Source organism: Anser cygnoides, chromosome 2 (assembly GCF_040182565.1).
Source record: "Anser cygnoides isolate HZ-2024a breed goose chromosome 2, Taihu_goose_T2T_genome, whole genome shotgun sequence".
NCBI classification, from domain to species: Eukaryota; Metazoa; Chordata; class Aves; order Anseriformes; family Anatidae; genus Anser; species Anser cygnoides.
In genome coordinates, this window is record NC_089874.1 from 50,349,119 (window position 1) to 50,370,572 (window position 21,454).

The 21,454-nt window shown below is 42.0% G+C and overlaps 1 protein-coding gene across 4 annotated transcripts in view; it reads left to right on the top strand.

Moving 5' to 3' along the window:
• LOC136786324 (nuclear pore complex protein Nup153-like) overlaps positions 1-21,454 on the top strand; it is a 378,386-nt gene that overhangs the window by 348,779 nt on the left and 8,153 nt on the right. For 3 of the 4 annotated variants that reach the window (XM_066991152.1, XM_066991153.1, XM_066991154.1), the window contains exons 7-10: positions 16,640-16,678; positions 16,779-16,832; positions 19,112-19,270; positions 20,375-20,427. In XM_066991152.1, the coding sequence (XP_066847253.1) occupies positions 16,640-16,678; positions 16,779-16,832; positions 19,112-19,270; positions 20,375-20,427 (305 nt within the window). Of the gene's footprint in view, positions 1-9,919; positions 10,280-12,402; positions 12,652-13,854; positions 13,995-14,076; positions 14,203-16,391; positions 16,503-16,639; positions 16,679-16,778; positions 16,833-19,111; positions 19,271-20,374; positions 20,428-21,454 lie in introns of those variants that run through there. The other variant, XM_066991155.1, reaches the window with a different exon arrangement.

A 21,454-nucleotide genomic window follows, 5' to 3' on the forward strand; every position in this document is an offset into this window, starting at 1 on the left:
AAAGGGAAGGTGGGGTTAAAGGTGAGAGAAGAAAAGCTGATAACCGCGCTAAGCTTAACGCTGATACAAGCAGACCCCATCGGTAAAGTACCTTCGGAGATTTTAGACCAAGTTTACCCAGGAGTCTGGGCTACTGACATCCCTGGGCGAGCCAAAAATGCAGCCCCGATAGTGGTGAGATTAAAGCCAGGGGAAAGGCCAGTTAAGATTAAGCAATATCCCCTAAGATTAGAAGACAGGAAAGGAATTAAGGGGATAGTGGATAAGTTTTTAAAACATGGACTGCTGGTTGAGTGTGAATCTGAATATAATACTCCTATACTACCAATTAAGAAGCCAGATGGGAAGAACTATAGATTAGTGCAGGATTTAAGAGCTATAAATAAGATCACTGAAGATATACACCCTGTGGTAGCCAACCCGTACACATTACTGACTAAATTAAAAGATAATTTAGTTTGGTTTACCGTACTGGATTTAAAAGATGCCTTCTTCTGCCTGACTTTAGCCCCAGAAAGTCAGAAGCTTTTTGCTTTTGAATGGGAAAATCCAGACTCAGGACGAAAGGCTCAATTGACCTGGACCGTATTGCCGCAGGGATTCAAAAACAGCCCCACGATTTTTGGGAATCAACTAGCAAAAGAGCTTGAGGTTTGGGAGGCCCCAAACACCGAAGGAGTTCTGCTGCAATACGTTGATGACCTTTTGATAGCCACTGAGAATAGGAGCAGCTGCATGCAATGGACGATAAGTCTCCTTAATTTTCTGGGTTTGAATGGGTATCGAGTCTCTCAACAGAAGGCTCAGCTGATTCAGTCACGTGTAACTTACTTGGGGTTTGAGATTTCAGGGGGACAAAGGGAGTTAGGAACAGAACGGAAAGAAACTATCTGCCGTACCCCAGAACCACAGACCATTAAGGAATTACGAACTTTTCTAGGGATGACAGGTTGGTGCCGTCTATGGATTAATAATTATGGACTAATTGTAAAACCCCTATATGACCTCATCAAGAATAACCAATCAAGATTGGTCTGGACGGGGGAAGCACGGGCTGCCTTTAAGAAGCTTAAATTGGAGTTAATGCGAGCACCAGCTTTGGGTCTACCGGACTTGTCTAAACCCTTTTGGTTGTACTCCTATGAGAGACAAGGGATGGCTCTGGGGGTGCTGGCACAGAAGCTGGGCCCCTACAGGAGAGCTGTGGCCTACTTCTCTAAACAACTGGATGAAGTAAGTAAAGGTTGGCCGGGTTGCCTTCGAGCGGTGGCCGCTGTCATCATGAATATACAGGAGGCTCGGAAGTTCACTATGGGACAGAAGATAACCGTGCTGGTATCACACACTGTCTCGGCAGTCTTGAAGCAGAAAGGGGCACACTGGTTATCCCCTCAAAGATTTTTAAAATACCAAGCAATACTGGTGGAGCAAGATGACGTAGAAATTGTGGTTACTAACATTGTGAACCCAGCTTCTTTCCTTAGTAACGCTCCTGACGAGCCAGTGGTCCACGATTGTATCGAAACTATGGAAACTGTGTATTCTAGCCGACCAGATCTCAAGGAGGAGCCCTTGGAAGACGCGGACGAATCATGGTATACTGATGGAAGCAGCTTTGTGAAACAAGGACAACGCAAAGCAGGGTATGCGGTGACGACCACTCAACAGGTAATTGAGTCGAAACCATTACCCCCTGGGACGTCTGCTCAGAAAGCAGAAATAATTGCCCTTACGCGGGCATTGGAACTAGCAGCAGGAAAGAAAGTAAATATCTGGACAGACTCTAAGTATGCATTTGGTGTGGTGCATGCACATGGGGCTATCTGGAAGGAACGAGGATTATTAACGGCCCAAGGAAAACAAATAAAATATGCTGAGGAGATTTTGAAGTTGTTGGAAGCGGTAAAGCACCCAGAGAAGGTGGCTGTTATACATTGCCGGGGACACCAAAAAGGAACCGCTGACTTCGAGGTAGGGAACCGATTGGCTGACCAAGAAGCAAAAAGGGTGGCCGGATTGGCTGAGGCAGAAGCGCTCACTTTAATACCAGACGGTAAAATACAAACTTTAGGTGAAGGACAGGAACCTAGGTACACACAGGAAGATCAAAAGTTAATTGGGGACCTGGGAGGAAAAGCAAGGAGTGATGGATGGGTATACCTGAAAGATAATAGGGTTGTACTACCCTCTAATTTAATATGGGCTATGGTCATGGCAGAACATAATAAGACTCATTGGGGAGCAGACACCTTATATAAAAATCTGAGTCGAGTCTTGGTGGGAAGAAATCTGTATACTACGGTAAAACAAGTAACCCAGCAATGCAGTATTTGTTTGCATCATAACCCTAATACAGAAAATAGGGTAAAGTTCGGAATAATCAGTAAAGGAAACTATCCAGGACAACAATGGCAGATAGATTTTTCAGAACTGCCAAGAAAAGGGGGGTATCGATACTTGTTGGTTTTGACAGATACTTTTTCCGGGTGGCCGGAGGCTTTTCCCTGTCGAACCAACAAGGCAAGAGAAGTGGTTAAGGTTTTACTGAATGAGATAATACCGCGTTTCGGAATTCCGGCAGCAATGTCCTCGGATAGAGGCTCTCATTTTTGTGTGCAAATAGTTCAAGAAGTAAGTAAGGTCTTAGGGGTAGACTGGCAACTCCATACCCCTTACAGACCACAGGCAAGCGGACAAGTGGAAAAGATGAATCATCTAATCAAACAACAAATAGCCAAAATAGGACAAGAGACTAATTTATCATGGCCTCAGTCTCTCCCTTTGGCTTTACTTAGAATTAGAGTAAAACCACGGACAAAGGAAAATCTAAGCCCTTTTGAAATATTATACGGAAGACCCTATCAGTTTTTGTTCAGCGGGGAGGACCTGACGCAACTGGGGTCGGGATACTTGTATAATTATTTAATAGGACTCCAAAAACAGTTGGATCAAATATCTAAAGTTGTCTCAGGAACCAGGGCTAGAGGGCTGGACCAACCAATCCACCCCTTTAAACCTGGGGATTATGTGTATGTAAAAGCATTTGCAGGTCGCCCTTTGGAAGAAAAGTGGACGGGACCATACCAGGTGCTGCTGACAACACATACCGCCATCAAGATTAAGGAGCAAACGGCCTGGATCCATTATTCGAGAGTGAAGAAAGCTCCAAAAGCCCCCTGGAAAGTAACGCTGGGTGACGGTGAACTGAAACTAAAGTTCAGTCAAGCAAAATGAAGACACTATGGTCAGGAGTATTTAGTAATGTAGTTAGCAGAAATTTAGTTAACAGAATTGTTTTATTTCTGTGGCTTATAGTTGTAATTGTGATTCAAGAATTGGAAGGTGCTTCTATGATGATAGAGAATGGTGGGTGGCCTTGGTCTGAAGCCGTAACCACGGAGGATAAGAACATTAATGGAAAGTTAGCTGTTGTGGTTATTTGGCGAACAAATGGTGATCATTTACATGCATTATCAGAATGGCAAAATTTAGGGGAAGGGTGGATACACCAAAGAACTGTAGGGGACGAAATTGAAATAGGGTGCCGAATGATTAATGGAACAGCCCACGAGAAAGCAACGGGGATTTTAGTAAAACCGACTTCCAAAAGTGGCCAACAAGAAGGTTGTATCCGCCCAGGTAAATTAGATTGTTGGTATAATTTTATATTAACACAGACTGTAGCAGTTAACTGTTTTTGGACTAATAGTGGTCAAAAGCTCGAGATCAAGGAAGGCGAGAGCCTCATGATAAATTTTACAATATATGCTATACTTCCTACGACAGTGAGACCCCCTATTGCACTTCCTTCCCCTACAACCTATGCCCAAGCCCCAGTCAAGCTGGAACCCAAAATTTATGAAACAGGCCCATATGTAGTAAGGAACACAGGCCAACAACAATTGTTATTTAATCCAGAATGGTCTCTCAAGCGTGTTGAATTGCTAATACAAATTAACATCTCAGCAGTTCAACCAGCCTGTTCTCCTTTCCTGAAGACATCATTAGAAGGCTGGACAATATGGTCACAAAAGCAAGTACACCTCAGGGGCAGAACACAAAGAGACTTAACTGGAATGCTAGGAACAGGATTAGGAGTTTTAAATGGAATTGATTCAGAAATACTAATGAATAAGCTAGCCACAGCAACAAGCGATTTGACAAAACTAAAACAGCCCCTGCAATCATCCTTACTGGCATTGGGAACTAGCCAATGGCAAGTTTCAAAGGTGTTACCAATATGGGAAAAGGCTGAAGACCAGGACCACAGACTAATAATAGATGCACTTAGTATGGCACAAGATAATGTATCTTTAGCTCTTAGTTGTATACAGGTACAGTTATGGATGCAGGCAACGGCTGCCTTGATCATTAGGGAAGGAAGTGAAGGCATTTTTCCGGCTGAAGTCCGAAAGATTGTTTGGGACAATGCCAATGATTTCGAAAAGAAGTTCCAATCTTGGTGGACTCTGGTAAATTTTACCTATGATCCCATTATTAACATGGCTACTGCCTTTGTGCTTACTATACGTAATGCTACAGTTTATGTTATCCACCCCATTGTTGCACTAGGGTTAAATCATGAGGAAACAGTGCTCTATCCTTCGGAGCATAGAACCTGGGCCCGGATGAAGAACGGGAAATGGCAGTCTGTGAATCTAGAATCATGTGTTACCCGGGAACAACAAGGATTTATTTGTGAGAGCAACACAATTGATGCTCAGGATGTCTGTCTTGACACTGAGCAAGGTGTTTGCCACTTTGAAATTCATCCAAATACTAGTCAAAAGACTGTGCTTGTATATATTGGTCAAGGCTGTGTGTGTTTAAGAACTGCTTGTGCTTTTGTAGAAGTAGATGAGGAAAACATAACTCTACCTAGCAAAAATCACTCTAACTTTTGTATTTGTAACTTTGTTAGAATCATCGGGTGTGATTTTTTATATTCAGCACCAGTGGTATCCCACCAGTTGATCAAGTCCAACCACACAATGTATCACAAGTTATTACCCACACCTATTGGGATGAACCTCACGCTAGTGAAGCAATTACTTAAACACCAAGACCTGATCAAAATTTTAAAAGGCATTCAGGAAGATGGAGAGAAGACTTTAATCACTGTCCACCATGATACAAAAGAAATAAACAGAGTTTTGCAAAGAGTAAAACAAGACACAGATCATAGCTGGTGGGACAAACTCTTTGGATGGTCGCCAACTGCAACTGGGATTTTGAACACATTGTGTCACCCAATTATTGTTCTATTGATGTTAGTTGGTATAAGTTTAATATTGTCTTTTGTAATACTTGTTTGGAATTGGAAATTGTTACAACGAATGGCAATATTAGCTTCCCTGACGAAAGTACATGGCAAGGTATTGAGAGATACATATCGTAGAGGCTGGGAAGAAGAATTTTTGTATTCGGAAAGGTCTCTACCGACATAGAGGAAATATAGAAACAAACAAAGGTTCTGTATAAGATTAGTAAGGATAACATTTCATGGGGCTTTGAGGAAATATGGAATAAGTTAACTTCATGGTTACCCAACTTTCAATAGTTAGAACAAGTTTTTACTGATCTGGTTATGTTATTGGTAGTAGGAATATTTGTATGTATGTCACTGCGATACTGCTAATGATAAGGGCATGCAATGCAAAAGAATTTGCATGGGGAAAAGAAAAGGGGGGATTGATTAGGGAAGCTGAGGCGATTCCAGATAAGAAAGGGTTAAGAATGAAACTATTAAAGGAGAACAGAACATTAGGTGTAGGGCAGGAAGCAGATGTACGGACAATGTATCTCAAAATAGGACATACGGGCAATATATCTCGAACAAGACATTGGAATCCAAGATAAGAAATAATGAGCAGAAGATTCGAAGAAAAAACAGTCCTTGCGGTTAGGAAGAAAGCTAATTCAGCAGAATCCTGACCAAGGGTGAAAAGTACACTGTGAGGAAGACTTATGGCCTTCCTCTCTGAGACCACCGACCACAGCTCGACGACCCCTGCCCAAGACCACTGAGAGGATCTGCGCAGGCGCAGGACACAAAAAACTGATTAGCATGAGAAGCGAGAGTAGGCGGGGTTAGATAATGAATATGTATAGGCGTTAATAAAATATTAATCACTGTGATGTATAAATTTGGGACGGCTTTTCACTTCGGGATGCACGATAGGCGGAAAGATCCCCCGTGCATCCGGCGCCGTCAATAAAGAATAAATCACTTAAAGAAATTGGATTTATGATCTTTGAATCAGGGCTCAGGCGAGGAGCTCAGCGAAGCAGGAATTTATTCGCGATCGCAGTGGCGGGCGTCCCGTCCGTGCGAGGACTACCGCACACCAAATTTCCCTGGTGTATTGCCAAGCACTTCCCCGTGCAAGGGCTTACCATACACCGCATTTCCCGAGACTCTTCCTTTCTCTCCCTTATCTCACGCTTCGTCCGTCTCCGGCCGCGCCCCTCGCGGAGCTGCGGAACCGCGGATCAGGACTCCACACTCGCTCCGTACAAAAGTACGTCTCAATCACACGGCACACAGAGTCTCACCCGACCCCCAAGGCAATACTTCCTATTTCTTACCTTGGTCTGTGCACAGAGTTACCGGATCGATTCTCAAACCCGGAGTGCCTGCCTTCTTCCCTTCCCCACTCCTTCACGGATCCTGCCTCTTTCATCAGTCTCGGGCCCTCTGTCAGCTCTCCGCAGAACCGCCGCCGTCGATGCACAGGACCGCTGAAATCAGCGGGGCATGCCTTCCTGCTGCTGCGGCGGTGGGGCTCCCCAGTAGGCGACTGGCTCCCGGACGAGCCCCAAATTGTGAGAAACACTCCGTAGCCAAGAACTTGGGCTCAGGCGAGGAGCTCAGCGAAGCAGGAATTTATTCGCGATCGCAGTGGCGGGCGTCCCACGAGCAGGAGCGCCCCTGCTGGTTCCAAAACCCAGTTTATATACTTTTTGATGACGGGACCCTCCCCTGTTTCCCCACTGAGGGGGTGATCCAGGCTCACAATCTGTCTGATGCTTCCCAGACAATGCATGGCCTTCCGTTGCCGGCCTGTTAAATTTCGAATTTCTTTTGACTTTTTTACTGGTTGAAGCGGTGATGTTTCTTCACTTACCTGACTTGACTCAACACCGTGATTTTCCCCGAATTGTTCTACGGAGTCTGGTTGTCTGCGTTTTACAAGGTCGCCTGCTAAGCGTTCTTATCGCTGCAAGCACACCTCAATACCCCATTCCTTACCTTTAAACAACGTAACTCTGCAAAAACAACATTTTTATTCCCACGAGGGGCAGGGCAGGCCCCGCGGCGCGTGGCGGCGGGGGGCGGGGGGGCCCCGTGACGGCACCGAACGCGGGGGGGGGGGCGGTATGGCCTCGGGCGGCGCGACCGGTAGCGGCGCGACCGGCAGCGGCATGGCCGGCGGTGGCAGGGCCGGTGGCGGCGGGGCGCCGGGCGGCAGCCCAGGAGCCCGATCAGGAGGAGGAGGAGCAGGAGGAGGAGGAGGAGGAGCGGCCGGCGGCAAGGTGAAGAGGCGGCGCCACCGTTTGGGCGCCGCGAAGCCCCCCTGTGCCAGGAGCAAGCGGGTGAGGAGCGGCCCCCCCACAGCGGGCCCTTCCCCCTCAGCCCACCAGTTACCCCCTTACTTACCCCCTTACCTTACCCGCCCCTTTATCCCCTTAGTTACCCCCTACCCACCTCCTTACCCCCTTAGTTACCCTCTCGACCGCTTAGTTACCCCCTTAGTTACCCCCTCAACGGCTTAGTTACCCCCTTAGTTACCCCCTCAACCGTTTAGTTACCCCCTTAGTTACCCCCTCAGCCCCTTCCTAACCCCCTCAGTTATCCCCTCAGCCCCTTACTTACCCCCTTACCCCTCTACCCAGCCCATTACCCCCCTCCTCCCCCTCCCCTTCACCCCCAGCCCGCTGCCCTCAGGACCCCCAGTGCCACCCCCAGGGCTTTCCCCGCTCCCTGCACCCCTCCTCAGCCCATCATCAATTCTCTGAACGTTACCTGCCAGGCTTTGCTTCTCGTTTGTGCTGTAGGGTACAGCAGGTTGATGGTGAAAGCGGTCCGTCAATTCGGGCTGTGAAAATCCCCGTGCTGGAGGGGGGACGCGCCGAGATCCCTCCCAGCAGCTCTTTGCTAAGAAATGTCAGGACGCCCAGAGAGATGCTCTGGAGATGCCCTCTGCACATGTTTGTTCAGCCAAAACCTCTCCGCTATTAAATGAGCAACGTAGCTGAGGGGATTGATTATCATATGCAAAACCAAGGGAGCGCTACGCATGGATAGCTGCTCAATTAGGTTTTTATCACTTGCAGAAATGCCAAGTCCCTTATACCATATATTGACAATCAATCTTGTCCATCTAAAGCTGGCCTGGAAGGGCAATGCAAACATTCCCCACGCTTACAGAGCAACCGTTGAAACCTCTGGCTTGAACAGTGCATTAATGTTGAAAGTGCCATAGCTTGCGTGTGCCGACACCGTGTAGCTAACTGATAAACCTTACACGTGGATTAAAAATAATCAGTGGAGATGGTTTTCTAACTTTTCCATTGTCTGTTATCTCTGCGTGTTTTCCAGTAGGTTTATTTAAAGAGTGTGCCAGAGCAAACACGTGCGTGGGGATATCTGGGGGATTCTGCACAGAGAATGGCTGCTGCACATCCAGCGCAGATCAAATTAACAGTAACTTATCGGGGAAGAATTTTAATGATTTGATAAATAGACAAACTGATCGGTGTTACATGTGTGCATTTATTATAGCAGTTAGCTTTGTAACCAGACGAATCGTGCAAATGTTCATAACGTAAAAGGACGAGCTTTGAGCAGATAGCTTGCTTAGAGCATTTGTCAATTAATTCCAGTTTATTTTCAATATCATGTCCACTCTGCAGAAGGTTCTGTGGCTTAATGTTAATTGTCTCTCAGTGATGCAGTTGGGGAGGCACGAAAGCGACCGATGCGATTTTGTGAGGTTATACCTCTGGTTCTGATCCCTACCCCGCTGTTTTTCTCATCCTTCCCCCTACAACTTTAGTCGATAAGTCGATTCTTAGAAATACTTAAATAGATGTGTTTTGTGTGCTTGTGATCATAATTACAGCCCACCAAACCCTCTGTCTCTTACCATTAAGCTCTGAAGGTGCCTGGGCACTGTCGACAGTATAGTTAGCAGCTTCAAAGTTCCTGGGAACTAGTCCTGGATCTAATTTACTTTTTTTTTTTCCCCCTACCTGCAGGAGGGATGATTAGCAGGATGCCTAGCTCATGATTGTCAGCTTTCTGGATATTAATTTTTATTATTAATTTTTATTATTAATTATATTCATTTATATTAATTTATCTTTTATTTAACCGTAGTTCCTGGGGATTTCGGCCAGGTGGGAATTCTCCGATCGTACCCGATGTATGCCGCAGAGTCAGTCTTCTACAAAATACAGCAACAGCTTTAGAAGGCTCTTGCAAGAGGAGGTGCTGGTGCTATAGCTATAGCTGTGTTTCTTCCAGGACATCTTCTGGGTTAGCCTGACTGTTGAGAGCAGAACTGTTTTTTGTGCGTATAGTCACTGCAATTCAGCATTACTAAAATTGAAAATATTTAGATTCACTGATTTTAATGGGTAGTATGGTCCTGACTGTCGCAGTAGATAGTTGCTGAACTTCTGGTTTAGTTGGTTTTCACGTGAGGGTGCGAAGAGGAAGAGTCCTGGAACAAGTCTGTAGGTCAGGAGCTGTTCAGGCGTAGAGTTTCCTGATAGCCTTGCAGATTGACGACCTGCTGGTGAATTTTGGCAGAGGTTTCAAAACTTTGAACCTTGCCAAGGTCACTTGGAAGTGCAAAAAGTGATAGGTAGTTGTAAATCAATCTTAGGTGAATTTTAGGTTTACCAGAAGTGTAGCGATCCTATGCCAGGGATCAACCTCGTCGTCGTCTTCTGAATATTTGCTGTATAATATCTGTCTTCAAGGTCCGTGGAAGGTGGTATCCCAGCATATGCTGTTGACTGTGTTTCTGTAATTAAACAACTGTTTTTTCTTTCAAGCAGGGAATAATTAGCAGAATGACAGAAACTGTGAGAAATATTGTACCGGCGTGGCTGCAGAAGTATTTCAATAAGCGTGAGGAGGAGTGTGTAGACAGAAATGAATCTGCAAACCAGGAGGAGACTCCGGTAAACTATCACCACGATTATGCAGATGAAGATACCATAATCGATGAGAGATTCACGCCTGAACCAGCAAGAATAAGTAGACAAGGTATGTGAAAAATCATTTGGAATTCTGGCCATCTGTATTTATTCACAGATTTCTAGTTTTGAATCTGAATTTCAAAAGGAAATTGGAATGAGGGTTTTGACAGAATGAAAAACAAACAAAAAAGTCAAAACAACTGTTTGTGAAACCGTCTTAGCTTTAAACTGTATACACAGTTACGAAGCATACATCTTATGCTCTTGGAAGGCATCAGTTAACTTTAGGTACTCTATTAGCCAGGTGCTAAATGCTGAAAATAAGTCATTTGCAAGTGTGCTGGGTTGCATTTTCCATCTTTTAAAAGATATGGAATGAAAATCTGTCTAATTGCCTAAGGCAATTAAAAAAATTAATTTGTTTTGCAGTCTTCGAAACAAAATACTAGATGCTAGAATGGCAGAGGAAAATTCCGTCTCGTGTCCCGACTTTGTTTGTTTTGTTTTGTTTTTTTTTGTTTTGGGCTTTGATCAATTTAGTAAAGTTCCTTGTTAACTTGATGGTGAACTGGGGAACTTGTGCACGGACGTGGTTTATGAGATTATTATCCTTAAAATATTCAATAACTTTAAGGTCTACGCGGGGGGAAGGGGGCGTCTTTGAAAAGGTATTTGGACCGTTGGCAACGAGGTTTGCAACTCCTTTACCTCATGAAAGATTAATTTGTCTTATATCCAGTGCCTCTCACTGTTCCTGTAGTCCTGTTGTATAAATTTGCATCTATTCTTATTTGAGTTTCTCTTAAATTAGCTGTTTTGGGGAAGTCAGCTTTTAATAAGTAAAGAAGTTTTGTCTGAGCGTGCGTAGGTAACCATAGATAATGTGGAAAGTCAGTTGCTTCTGTTGTTGGCAGAATCAAAAAACAATGAGGAAATATCTTTGCCTCCAATCTCATCTAATTGTAAACAAGGAGATTGATGGCTTTGTGTGTAGCTGTAGCTTGGGAATGAGTTTGGAGAAAAGAACAGAGAAGGTCTTCATGACTGAGGAACACATGTTGGCTTTCCTATGTAACTGCGTGAAAGGAGCTTTCAGTAAGAACAGCTGCACTGCAAGCTTGCTGACTCCAGGAGATCAGGAGCAGGTGGACACCCTGGAACCTTTTGCAGCTTATGTTGCTGTCCGTGGGTGTTACTTACTATGCTTAAGAATAAGATATTTTTTTTTTAATTATTACTACATTTTGAAACCAATGTGTTTCTTCAGTTCTGAGGTATCAGTGTGCTGGAGCCTATATTGGGTGGCCTTCCGCCTCAATAACTTTCTGTATCTCAAACGGTGCTGTCCTAAAAATCTGCTCATGGTTTGGAGAGCTAATTAGTGGTACTGCAGTGGTTATGAAGATTGAACTAACTAGTTTAAGCTTCAGTTCAAGTATCAAGAGGATAGTGGCTCAAAGTCATTTGAATTGCCCAGATTCCTGGGAGAGACAGTAGGCTTTCATCAGGCAAAATACCCATGAATAGTTCCATTCATTTAGCAAGATAGACTTCAAGGCCACCTATTCCAGGCCACTGGCATTGTTTGCAGACCCTTTGCTTCAAGAGGGAAAAATGCTCATCTGGTTACTTGGGTCAACATCCTTGTCCCTTGGGTCAAAATCCCAATAGTTAATGGGTAGGAGATGATGTTTTGCCTCTAACGTGAGCAGATAGGGAAGAACTTGGGAAAAAAGTACTGCAAACGTTCATTTTCATGTTGTGTATTCAGATTAATATAACCTTTGTTCCAATATTATGGAAGCTGCAGTGTTATCTGTAATTTACCGTGTAATCTCAAATTTTGTAAAGCTTATTGCAAGCTGTACATGGGAGAAGGAGTATATATGTTTGATTTAGTGAACGGCCAAGTCAGCGTTAGAGCATTTGAGCACGGGGTCAGAATGTGGTGTTGTAAAACCTCATAGTTAACTACTTCTGGATGCAACATTAATACTGTGTATCGCAAGCAGTGTTGTTGTTGTAGCCAGACAGTTAGATGCAACCGTATCTGGGTGAGGAAGAAGTTAAATTTGGCTTCTCTCTTTTTGCCTTAGAACTTGGCAATAGCATGGCTGTCGATAGGAAACAGGTTTTGGCTTCTGTGAGCTTGTCTATAGCAAAGCTAATTATCTCCCTGTTCTTGTCTAGAACCATCCACAAGTAGATCAGCACTGAACTTCCCAGTTGTGTTAACAAGGCCCTCTCTTCATCGGAGCCATCTGAATTACACCGTGCTGGATTCTCCTGTCCCACCTTGTCAGCCCTCGACATCTTCTATATTTGGCATTGGCAGTCCTAGGCTGTCCTTCATAAAAGAAATAGAAGATTCTACCTCTCAACAAGACGATGATAACATCCCAACAACCAGTGATTCCTCCTCTAGAGCATCTGCTGAAGGTGATTTTTGTGTTCTCTGTTTAATTGACTTTTTTTTTAATGTGAAGTACCTTGCGTTCTTTAATATTCCACATCACCTTAGTAAATAAAATAGGTGAATGTCAACTTTGGATGCGAGAATTAAATTGAATTTTTAGTGTTTTAGAAGTATATAATCCTATCACCTTTTTAATAGAAGCATGCTTTGGAATACGTTTATGATACCCTGATGTTAGAAAGAGTCAGTGCTGAAATATACACATTCGGCTAGGTTATATGTAAATTTTGAACTGGGACGGTAGGAAATCAGGCTGACTTGCCATAGCTTGACAACTAGGCTGATTGTCTAGAAGGAAGAGTGACTCAGAATATCTAACAGACAGCTGGTTAAATGTGAATAAGTGCAGGTGACAAATAGGAACACGAGATGTTTTCCTGTGTTTCAGCAAGAGAAGATAAAGAAACTACTCTGACATAAGCTATAGGCTGTTTTTTGACCTTTCTTGGTAGAAGGCTTCAGATGTCAATACTTTCATGTCTTTTGCCAAATTCATTGAGGAAAGCACACCATTTTAAAATAAAAAATAAGCATCGTGTCGATGTAGGTTGGTACCTAGGTCTTCTCGCTGAAAGGGCGAACAGCAGGTTTGCAGCTTTTTCTAGTCCCCCATATAGACAGGGACTGACGTGTGCTCAGCAGGTTTTCCAGAGATCTTTTGTACAGCTGAGAGTAGAGTTGCTGGGCTTTAGCAATATAACCTGAGTGCACTAGAACTTTCTGGTGTGTCTTCGTAAAACATACATGGGCAGAAGATCGTTAACTCTTAGAGCAGCCTTTGGGGAATCTTCCAGGTTTAAAACCTGTGCGATTATGATCTGTGCTGGCCTCCAGCCTTTTACCAACACAGAAAAAAGCTTTGTCCGTACAAATGCACTGATGTTTATGCGGTCCTCTTTTATCTTAGCCTGAAGGAAACAAAAATCTGCATTGGAAGCACAGTATTAACTTGGTAAGTTTGCTGAAAACTACTTGCAGCTCTGTGAACAGTTTTCAAGTTTGTAGGTGATACTTGGTTTTCAGTCTGTACGTGAAGTTGATCTATTTAAAGAAGCTGAAGTCATGCTTATTTTTCTGTATTGAAGAACTTGAATTAGTGTGATCTTTATTGTTAAAGTTCTGTACGTACGAGAGGCATTTACATCTAGCATACGTCATTTTGGCAGATGTTGCAGTTTTAAAAAATACTTCATCGTCACTGCTCTGGCCCACAGAAGCTGAAAGAACTCATTCCCTCTCGCAGCATTCTGCAGCTAGCTCTAAGAAACCTGCATTCAGTTTATTTGTTTTTGGAGGACTGTGTCCTGTAAGTACTGCACAGTATTTCTTTTAATCAGTTTGAATGTGTACCTGTTTTTCTATCCACTTTTCATACTGTGTTTCCGTAGGTACGTGGAAGCACGTCTGCTTTTAAGCAAAACCAGCTTGGGTTTTCTCCATTTTACCCCGGAAAGACGGCCTATGCCGGTGGTGCAGCTGTAAGATCAAGGCAGCCAAAGACGGAACCTTATCAGGTATGAGAAAAGTAGTGTAGTGGGAAATAGTGATGGAAATAAAAAAAGCAGCACTGCCAAAGGAGCTTGGAGCAGGGAGCTGAATATGTGGTAACAGTTGCTCTTCTGCCCTCTTGGTCTACAAAAATAGACGTCTGAGATTGATTTCTGTTTAAATTCTTTTATAACAGTTTTTACCACAGGTAATACTTGTCAGAAAGAACAAGAATGGCAGTTTGGGCTAGTTGTTGGTAGTTGGGGTTTCCTCTGTTGTTAGGTCTTTCAAAAAATTCCATTTAAGTGCCATTGTCTGCCTCTGACTACATTACGTTAAAATAACTTGATGCAAAAAAACCAATGACAGCCTAACTTTGAAAACTTGTGTTTATGGTAGCAAAAGCTACAGTAGTCAAACCCGGCTAATATTTATCTGTGGATCTTCTTTTCCAAGCATGCCTACATTCATGCTATGGATATGTTGTATAAACCTGCAGTCTTTGAAAATATCTAAAATCAACTTTGCTGATCCTTTGTTCTTCTGGTACACAGAGGCATGCAGGACTAAATGCAGTCTCAAGATAAGCAGTAACATGCTTTCTGTTTTGAACGATTCATATAGTTCTTGAAGAGAGTTATTTGCCCCCAAGAGTTCTTGGAAATAGCAAATAAAAAGTGCTGACAACTCTGATTAGCTAGAGTTGAATCGAAAAGGAAAGTCAAATCAGGTTTGGTAGGAATGTATTTAAATGAAAGTGACTTTTATCGATAAATCAAAAGGAATTTTAAGAAAATGAAAACGCGGGTTTGCTGGCTCTGTTCTGACAGTCCATTTCTGCAACGGAAAAAGGGCAGTACAAGTACCTCACTTACGGGAAACCTTGAAACCTTGTGGTGCAAAGCTGGGAACCCTCTTTGGTCGGCTATTTTTGTTTTTTACAATATTACTGCATTATGGTAAAAAGAGGAACCAAAATACTAGGCTTTTAAAGGAGAGAGTAGCTTGCAAGCTTCTTGCTGCTTGCTGTGAATGACAGCAAGGTACTAGAGAGTCCAGCGAAGGGCCACCAAGATGATCAAGGGACTGGGAGCACCTCTCCTCTGAGGAGAGGCAGGGACTGCTGGGCCCGTTTAGCATGGAGGAGAGGAGGTTCAGGGGGGATCTTATTGGTGTATATAAATACCTGAATGGATGGTGCAAAGAGCATAGAGAGCCATTGTGTTTTCAGCGGTGCCCAGTGCCAGGTCAAGAGGCAACAGGCACAAACTGAAACGTGAGGCTCTGTCTGAGCATCAGGAAATGCTTTTGCACTGTGCGGGTGATGGAGCCCTGGCACGGGTTGCCCGGAGAGGCTGTGGAGTCTCCCTCTTTGGAGGTCTTCAAGAGCTGACTTGACATGGTCCTGGGCAACCTGCTCGGGGTGGCCCTGCTTGAGCGGGGGGGTAGACCAGGCGATCTCTAGAGGTCACTTCCAACCTTAGCCATTCTGTGGTTCTGTGAGTCTCACTTGTGTTTTTACATGCTGCGTGGTCTGCTTCCTGTCTTCACATCGTGTGATAAGCACAGTGTGGTTATATGAGGGGTTTAACCTGGGAAGAAAAAAAGTCACACCAAAGGAAGTTTTTGACTGATATTTGAAGTTGGGTGGTGCAAATACACAGTTTACTTTTTCAGTGTAATGTTTAGATCTGTTACAGTTTAAATCAGATCTTTATCTTTTAAGACAAAGATTTGCAGCCAACTTTAATCTTGGGGGAAGGGAGGAAGCAAGAGAGAAGTAAAACTAGTTCCTGGTTATGATTGTATACACCGATTTTGAGATGGTACACTTAGACCATCGTAAAACTCTGAGGTCTGTGTTGTTACTGAAAATGCTTTCTGTACCACCACAAGCCTTTTCTTGAGTTCTGTTTCCCTGATTACTGCTTCGGAGGCCTTAGCAGTCCTAGCATCATCCGTCTTGACCTTTTACAAGTACGGAGTTCTTTTATTGCTCGTGCAACAAGCACGTGCAAGATGCACTGAGGCCCAAGGTAAACTTCATTAAACTCCGAATGTATTCTCTTCTTTATGGCTTGAACTCCCAGTGACTGCATGTTTCTCTGTCATCGGAATATATTGATTGTATCATCAGTGTAGCCTTGGGACATAAAATACATGCCTCCTTAGCTGAGAATTGACCATTGTAACACTTAAAACGCTAATTTTTCAGGCACAAAAGAGAGCGAAAGCTAGACAAGAAACTGTGCGGTCCCACGCTACCTTGAGTACCTCAGCATGGTGCATCTTGGAGGCAGTGGAGAAGCTGTCAACCGCTTTGTTGGTAAATAGCACTTCTTTTAATCTGTTTTTGCTTCATGTGTTTATAAAACTTAGTAAATGTGCCATCAAAGGATAAAGATAAAACTATTCTTCCTTACGTTGTGGCCGGTTTAATTTATTGCGCTATTTTTTCAACAGGATGCTAAAAGAATGACATCTCTTTTGCCGCTGTGTTGTGTAAGTTGACCATGAACCCCTACATTTTTGTTGCAGGGAACCCTCTCTCTCAGGAGAAAAAAATTGCCCTCTAATATTTATGCTTTGTTTTTTCCCTCAGCCTCCGGACATAGATAAACCGGATATTACTGACTTCCAGTCCAAACGAAGAAAGGTAAGAACCAATAATGTCTTAAGCTGAGGTAGATAACTTTTTCAATGCTTTATCACTATTAGAAAAATTTTCTCAAACCTCAGTGACAACATAGACATCAAATCAAGTTAATATTGGCATGTATCCACAGTAGATGATGGGCTGTGAAGATTACTCAGGTTAAGAATTATGTTATCTTTGTAAGTTGAGAGCAACAACTCTAGAACACACCAAGTTGTTTTATCTTGTCCCCCAACTTGGGGTGAAGCTGCATATTAAAATTCCTGTTGAGGCAAGTTTTCTCTTGAAGAAATGATCACAAATAGAAAAATACTGATTGAGTGGTCATATAGACTTTGTACAGACTTCCGTGTTCATTCGGGCACAGAAAACTAATTTTTCTGCTTTTTATCACCATTCAAAGTAAAGAGGAGGAAAATTGTTAATTTCCAACGCTATAAATCTTACGCTCCTAAATTCCTATTTGGAGGTAGCACAGAACTGGTGATAATGCTGTGGTAAAGCATGATTTCCTTTCATTTTGTTTAAAAAATGAAAACTAGTCATCTTTTTTTGATGACTTTAGCTGGGGTATCCTTGGGCTTATTAAATTGCAAAACCCTTAAATGACCACTTGAGGATCAGGTGACTGAAGGAAATAACAAGATGTGCAAACTTTTCATCTTCTGTTCTAATGAGCAAAGGGACAGTGCCTCAAGAAGTTTCTGTGCTAATTCCTTGATTGGATGGATGTATAATTAAGTTTACAATCACTTCAGAGTTTACAAACATCTCAGATTTCCTGGACCATCTTTTCACCATCTGCCAAATTACAAGGGCATGGAGAAGTGAAGTATATCATAAATATTATCCAAATAACTAAAACCAAATCTGGTGTGAATTCTCAGTTATATTATAGCAATACACCTGTGATAAGGCATTAAGAAAGATCTGCCAGATTTGCAAGAGAGAGCCTGAAATTGTCAGCCACTAAATGAATGTTGCACGCAGCTGTCAGTGGGTGAAAGGAGATAGATTGTCTATTCATAATATTAGAATTCATAATGGTGGCGGGAGAAGGGTAGCCCGTGATGAGAAGCAATTATTTGCTGAGGCAATTATTTGCTGAGAAGCAATTATTTGCTTGCGTGTTTTCCTGCTAAAGTGAACATGCGGTTGACGGAACACTTGTGCACTCAGGCTAAACTTCTGCAGTGGGTAGCAGTGATGTGGTATTTTTCTTATTTCAAGGAACTGTACCAGGCAGAATAGCTCTTGGTGTATTAAATGCCTAACTGGGGGAATTAATATTTTTCTTTTTTACCTTTAAAACCAGCAATGAACCGTCGTTCACTCGAAGTAGATTTGTGAACTTACATAAAACATGTCTTATTCAAGGTTTCAAACTGAATGTAATATTTTTTAGAAAGACGCATTTTTATATACTTTAGAGATAGTGTGAATTCTATTACTAAGAGCTGGGAGATACTGTGAAATTAAAGCTGCAGCGTAAACAAAAATTTCCTGTTGGTATTGATTTGAACAATAGCATGCTTCCTAAGACTGTATTTTCTGATCCTTAAGACCGCAGGCGGAGCCATCGGTAAATCTTGTAGCCTTTAGGGTTTGTTTTCTGTCTGACAGTTCAGTTAAGTCAGTTTTGCAGAACACGCAGTGGTCTGTGTTAAAAATTAACTCTGGTCTGTGAAAATGCTTTGAAAAGGGAAGTCAAACCCACTACTTGAAGTGCATCTAATGCACATGTAAAGCATTGGATCATATTTTAATGAATGAGATTATTGTAAGACTGACAAGTTGTTTTTTTTTTGAGTGTGTTCTATTATTTGTGTAACTTTGAAGGGGGAAAATGTAGGGAATGTGAAGCCCAGAAGCCTGTATAATTAGTTGCTTAACACTTCGAATGTTAAATTAATGAATTAAGCTACTAAAAAAAAAAATCACAGTGTGGGCAGAGGAAAAGATAGGAGCATATTCTAGGAACATGGGTTATTTTAATTATGGTAGCGTGAATTATTTTGTCTATGAAGCTAACTGCCAAATTTTGAAATGGAATTCAGTCAGACTTTGGCTACTTATATATAGCTTTATGGATTTCGTTACTGTTTTCTGGTGATTTCCCTCTACAAGTTGAACGGTCTTTAGAATTTTCAAATTGCGTTCTCTGAGTGCCAAGACCGATGGGGTGAGGTTTATAGTTCTGTAATTTGTTTTCATCAATAAATATTGGAATTAATTTGGGTGGACGTAAGGATAAATTGATTGCTGTTTCCCTTTCAAAGCTGGAATCCCAGAATGCATTCCAGCCTCCACCTGTTAAGAGACTTGTGACACCAACGGTAAACCGTCAACCGATGCGTTATACGCGGTATTCTGAACCATCACCGACTTCAACTACTGAGTCCAGCAAAATTTGCCAGAGAGTAGACACAAAGTTCCAAGTGAGTACATTTTTGAGTCCTTATGTGCCTGTTTTTTTTTTCCAGTCTTGGAATGTTTCTCAAACCAATTGTTATCCTATCTTTGCAAAAAGTACTGATAGTATGTTTGAGGCGAGCTTTAAGGCAGTGGGAACCATTGTGAAATAGATTGAGCTTTTATGGATTTAATTCTGTTTTTGGAACACTCAGTGTCTTGTGGTTGTTTTCACGATGTCATGATGTGCTATTGAGTCATCCTGTTCTCAGTGAAAGAATATTAAAAGACAGAAATGTTTTCCTTTTATATTCTCATGTACACAAAGCTGTCACTGATGAAACATGCTCGTGTTCTGTGTAAACTATTCCAGGTGAGCTATGTGCTCCAAGTGAGAGTTCTGACAATGTGCTGAGTTATCGGTTTTGATTGCTTTGGAGTAGATGGAGTCTGATAAATTTTCCATAAAATTAAATGGGCATCTCTTTCTGCGAAAACATCTGTGTTTCCAGTATCGGTCTGAGTGTACAAATGACCACGTGTTAAGTGTAAGGGCTTATTAGGCTGGAAATCAAAGAGGACAGTAATACTGGTTGCTTATTGCTTTTAACTCTTTTAATCTCTGTATTGTTTAGCCAGCACAATCTCCATTTGGTAAAGTTCTAAAATGAATGTAGCAGCAACTGCTTAGTTTTTAGGGGGGTAGAGGTTTTTTTTTTTTCTTGTTTGTTGATAAATGATAGACAACAGAAAAGTATGTCCCTTTTATGGGGCTGGTAAACACAAGTTTTGATGAAAACTCTCCCCCCCACACACACAATTTTTGTCATTTTGTTTAAAATAATTACTTTCTTTGTTGGAAGATTTGACAAATTTGATTTAGTGTTCTATCAGTTTGTCCTCAATGCTGAGTGAAGCAGTGATGCTTACTTTAGCCCCAAAATTTAACTGAACTGTACCCACAATGCTGAATTAGGGAACAACGTTAAGTAGGTGAGGTGTATTCAGTGCTATAAAATTAAAAATAAATAAATAAAATAAAAACCACAAAAAACCACATTAAGTGGTTGTTGGTACTTTGTGTATTCTGTACATATTCAGCTAACTCTTGAACTAAACTTAACTTGCAGGGGATGAGAGAGAAGACTTTGCCTGCAGAACAGCGAGCAGAACCATCTGAAAGGTATGACATCTATTAATTTAAAACTTACTTGAAGGAAGAAAGAAATCTCCTTTTTCAGTACGGTCTGCACCTGAAAGGTGGTGACAGTTCTCAGTAAAAGGAATGGGAAATCCAATGAAAATTTTGTATTTTGAGGCAGCTGCAAAGTCTGGATTGTGTTTGAAGATCAATATAACTTTGAGAAAATTGTTGTTTTTATGAAAGGAAGGAAGATGAGCAAGAATAAAACTACTGATACACCACTTTTTATCCCAAGTTTATCTTCTGAGTAGGATACGAAGATGGGAAACGAGGCACGTTATAATGCTGTATCCACAGAAAGGATCTTTGCTATTGGAGGCCTTATTTTTTCCTTCTACAGGAAATATGGTTCATTTTGTAGTTTAACTAAATCTGTAGCGTTACAAATTTTGCTTTGACAGATATTTCATGGTTTATAACTCAGTTTACTTATAACAAAATAATTTGTCCCTCCTAATGTTCCCTAGGGGAAAAGCTATTAGTTTTAGCTATTTAATTGCTTGCAGTTTGAAAGCTCTGTCCTAATGGGATGATTCTTTCTGAAGTATTCTTTAGAAGGTGAAGTAGGGGAAGTGAGTTACGGTTCAGGAGGATGTTTATTGATGTGTTTTTTTCTTTATTTTTTAAGCAAAAACATGGAGGAAGATTTATGATTTATTATTCTTTTTTTTAATACTCCTTTCATGATGAAGTTAATTGTCTGCTTTGAGTTCACATGAAGACCATGTGTTCTTTAGAATCATTTGAGGCCAAATGCTAACTCATCTCTAAAATAAAAAAAATCCAGCAGAATTAATTGAATTTCTTCTTGAGGAGACTGCTTTGTGTTACACTGCTTTCTTGGTTTAGGTCAAATGAGTTATCCTCCAGATAATATTGATGGCTTTTCCTTCTGGGCAAATGGTGTTTTGGGTAATAATGCTTGAGTTAAGAGACTTTGCACTCGGTTTTTAGGGGGTTGCTCTTTTCAAAGAACAGTAGCAGGGAATTTTGTTGACTCTATGCT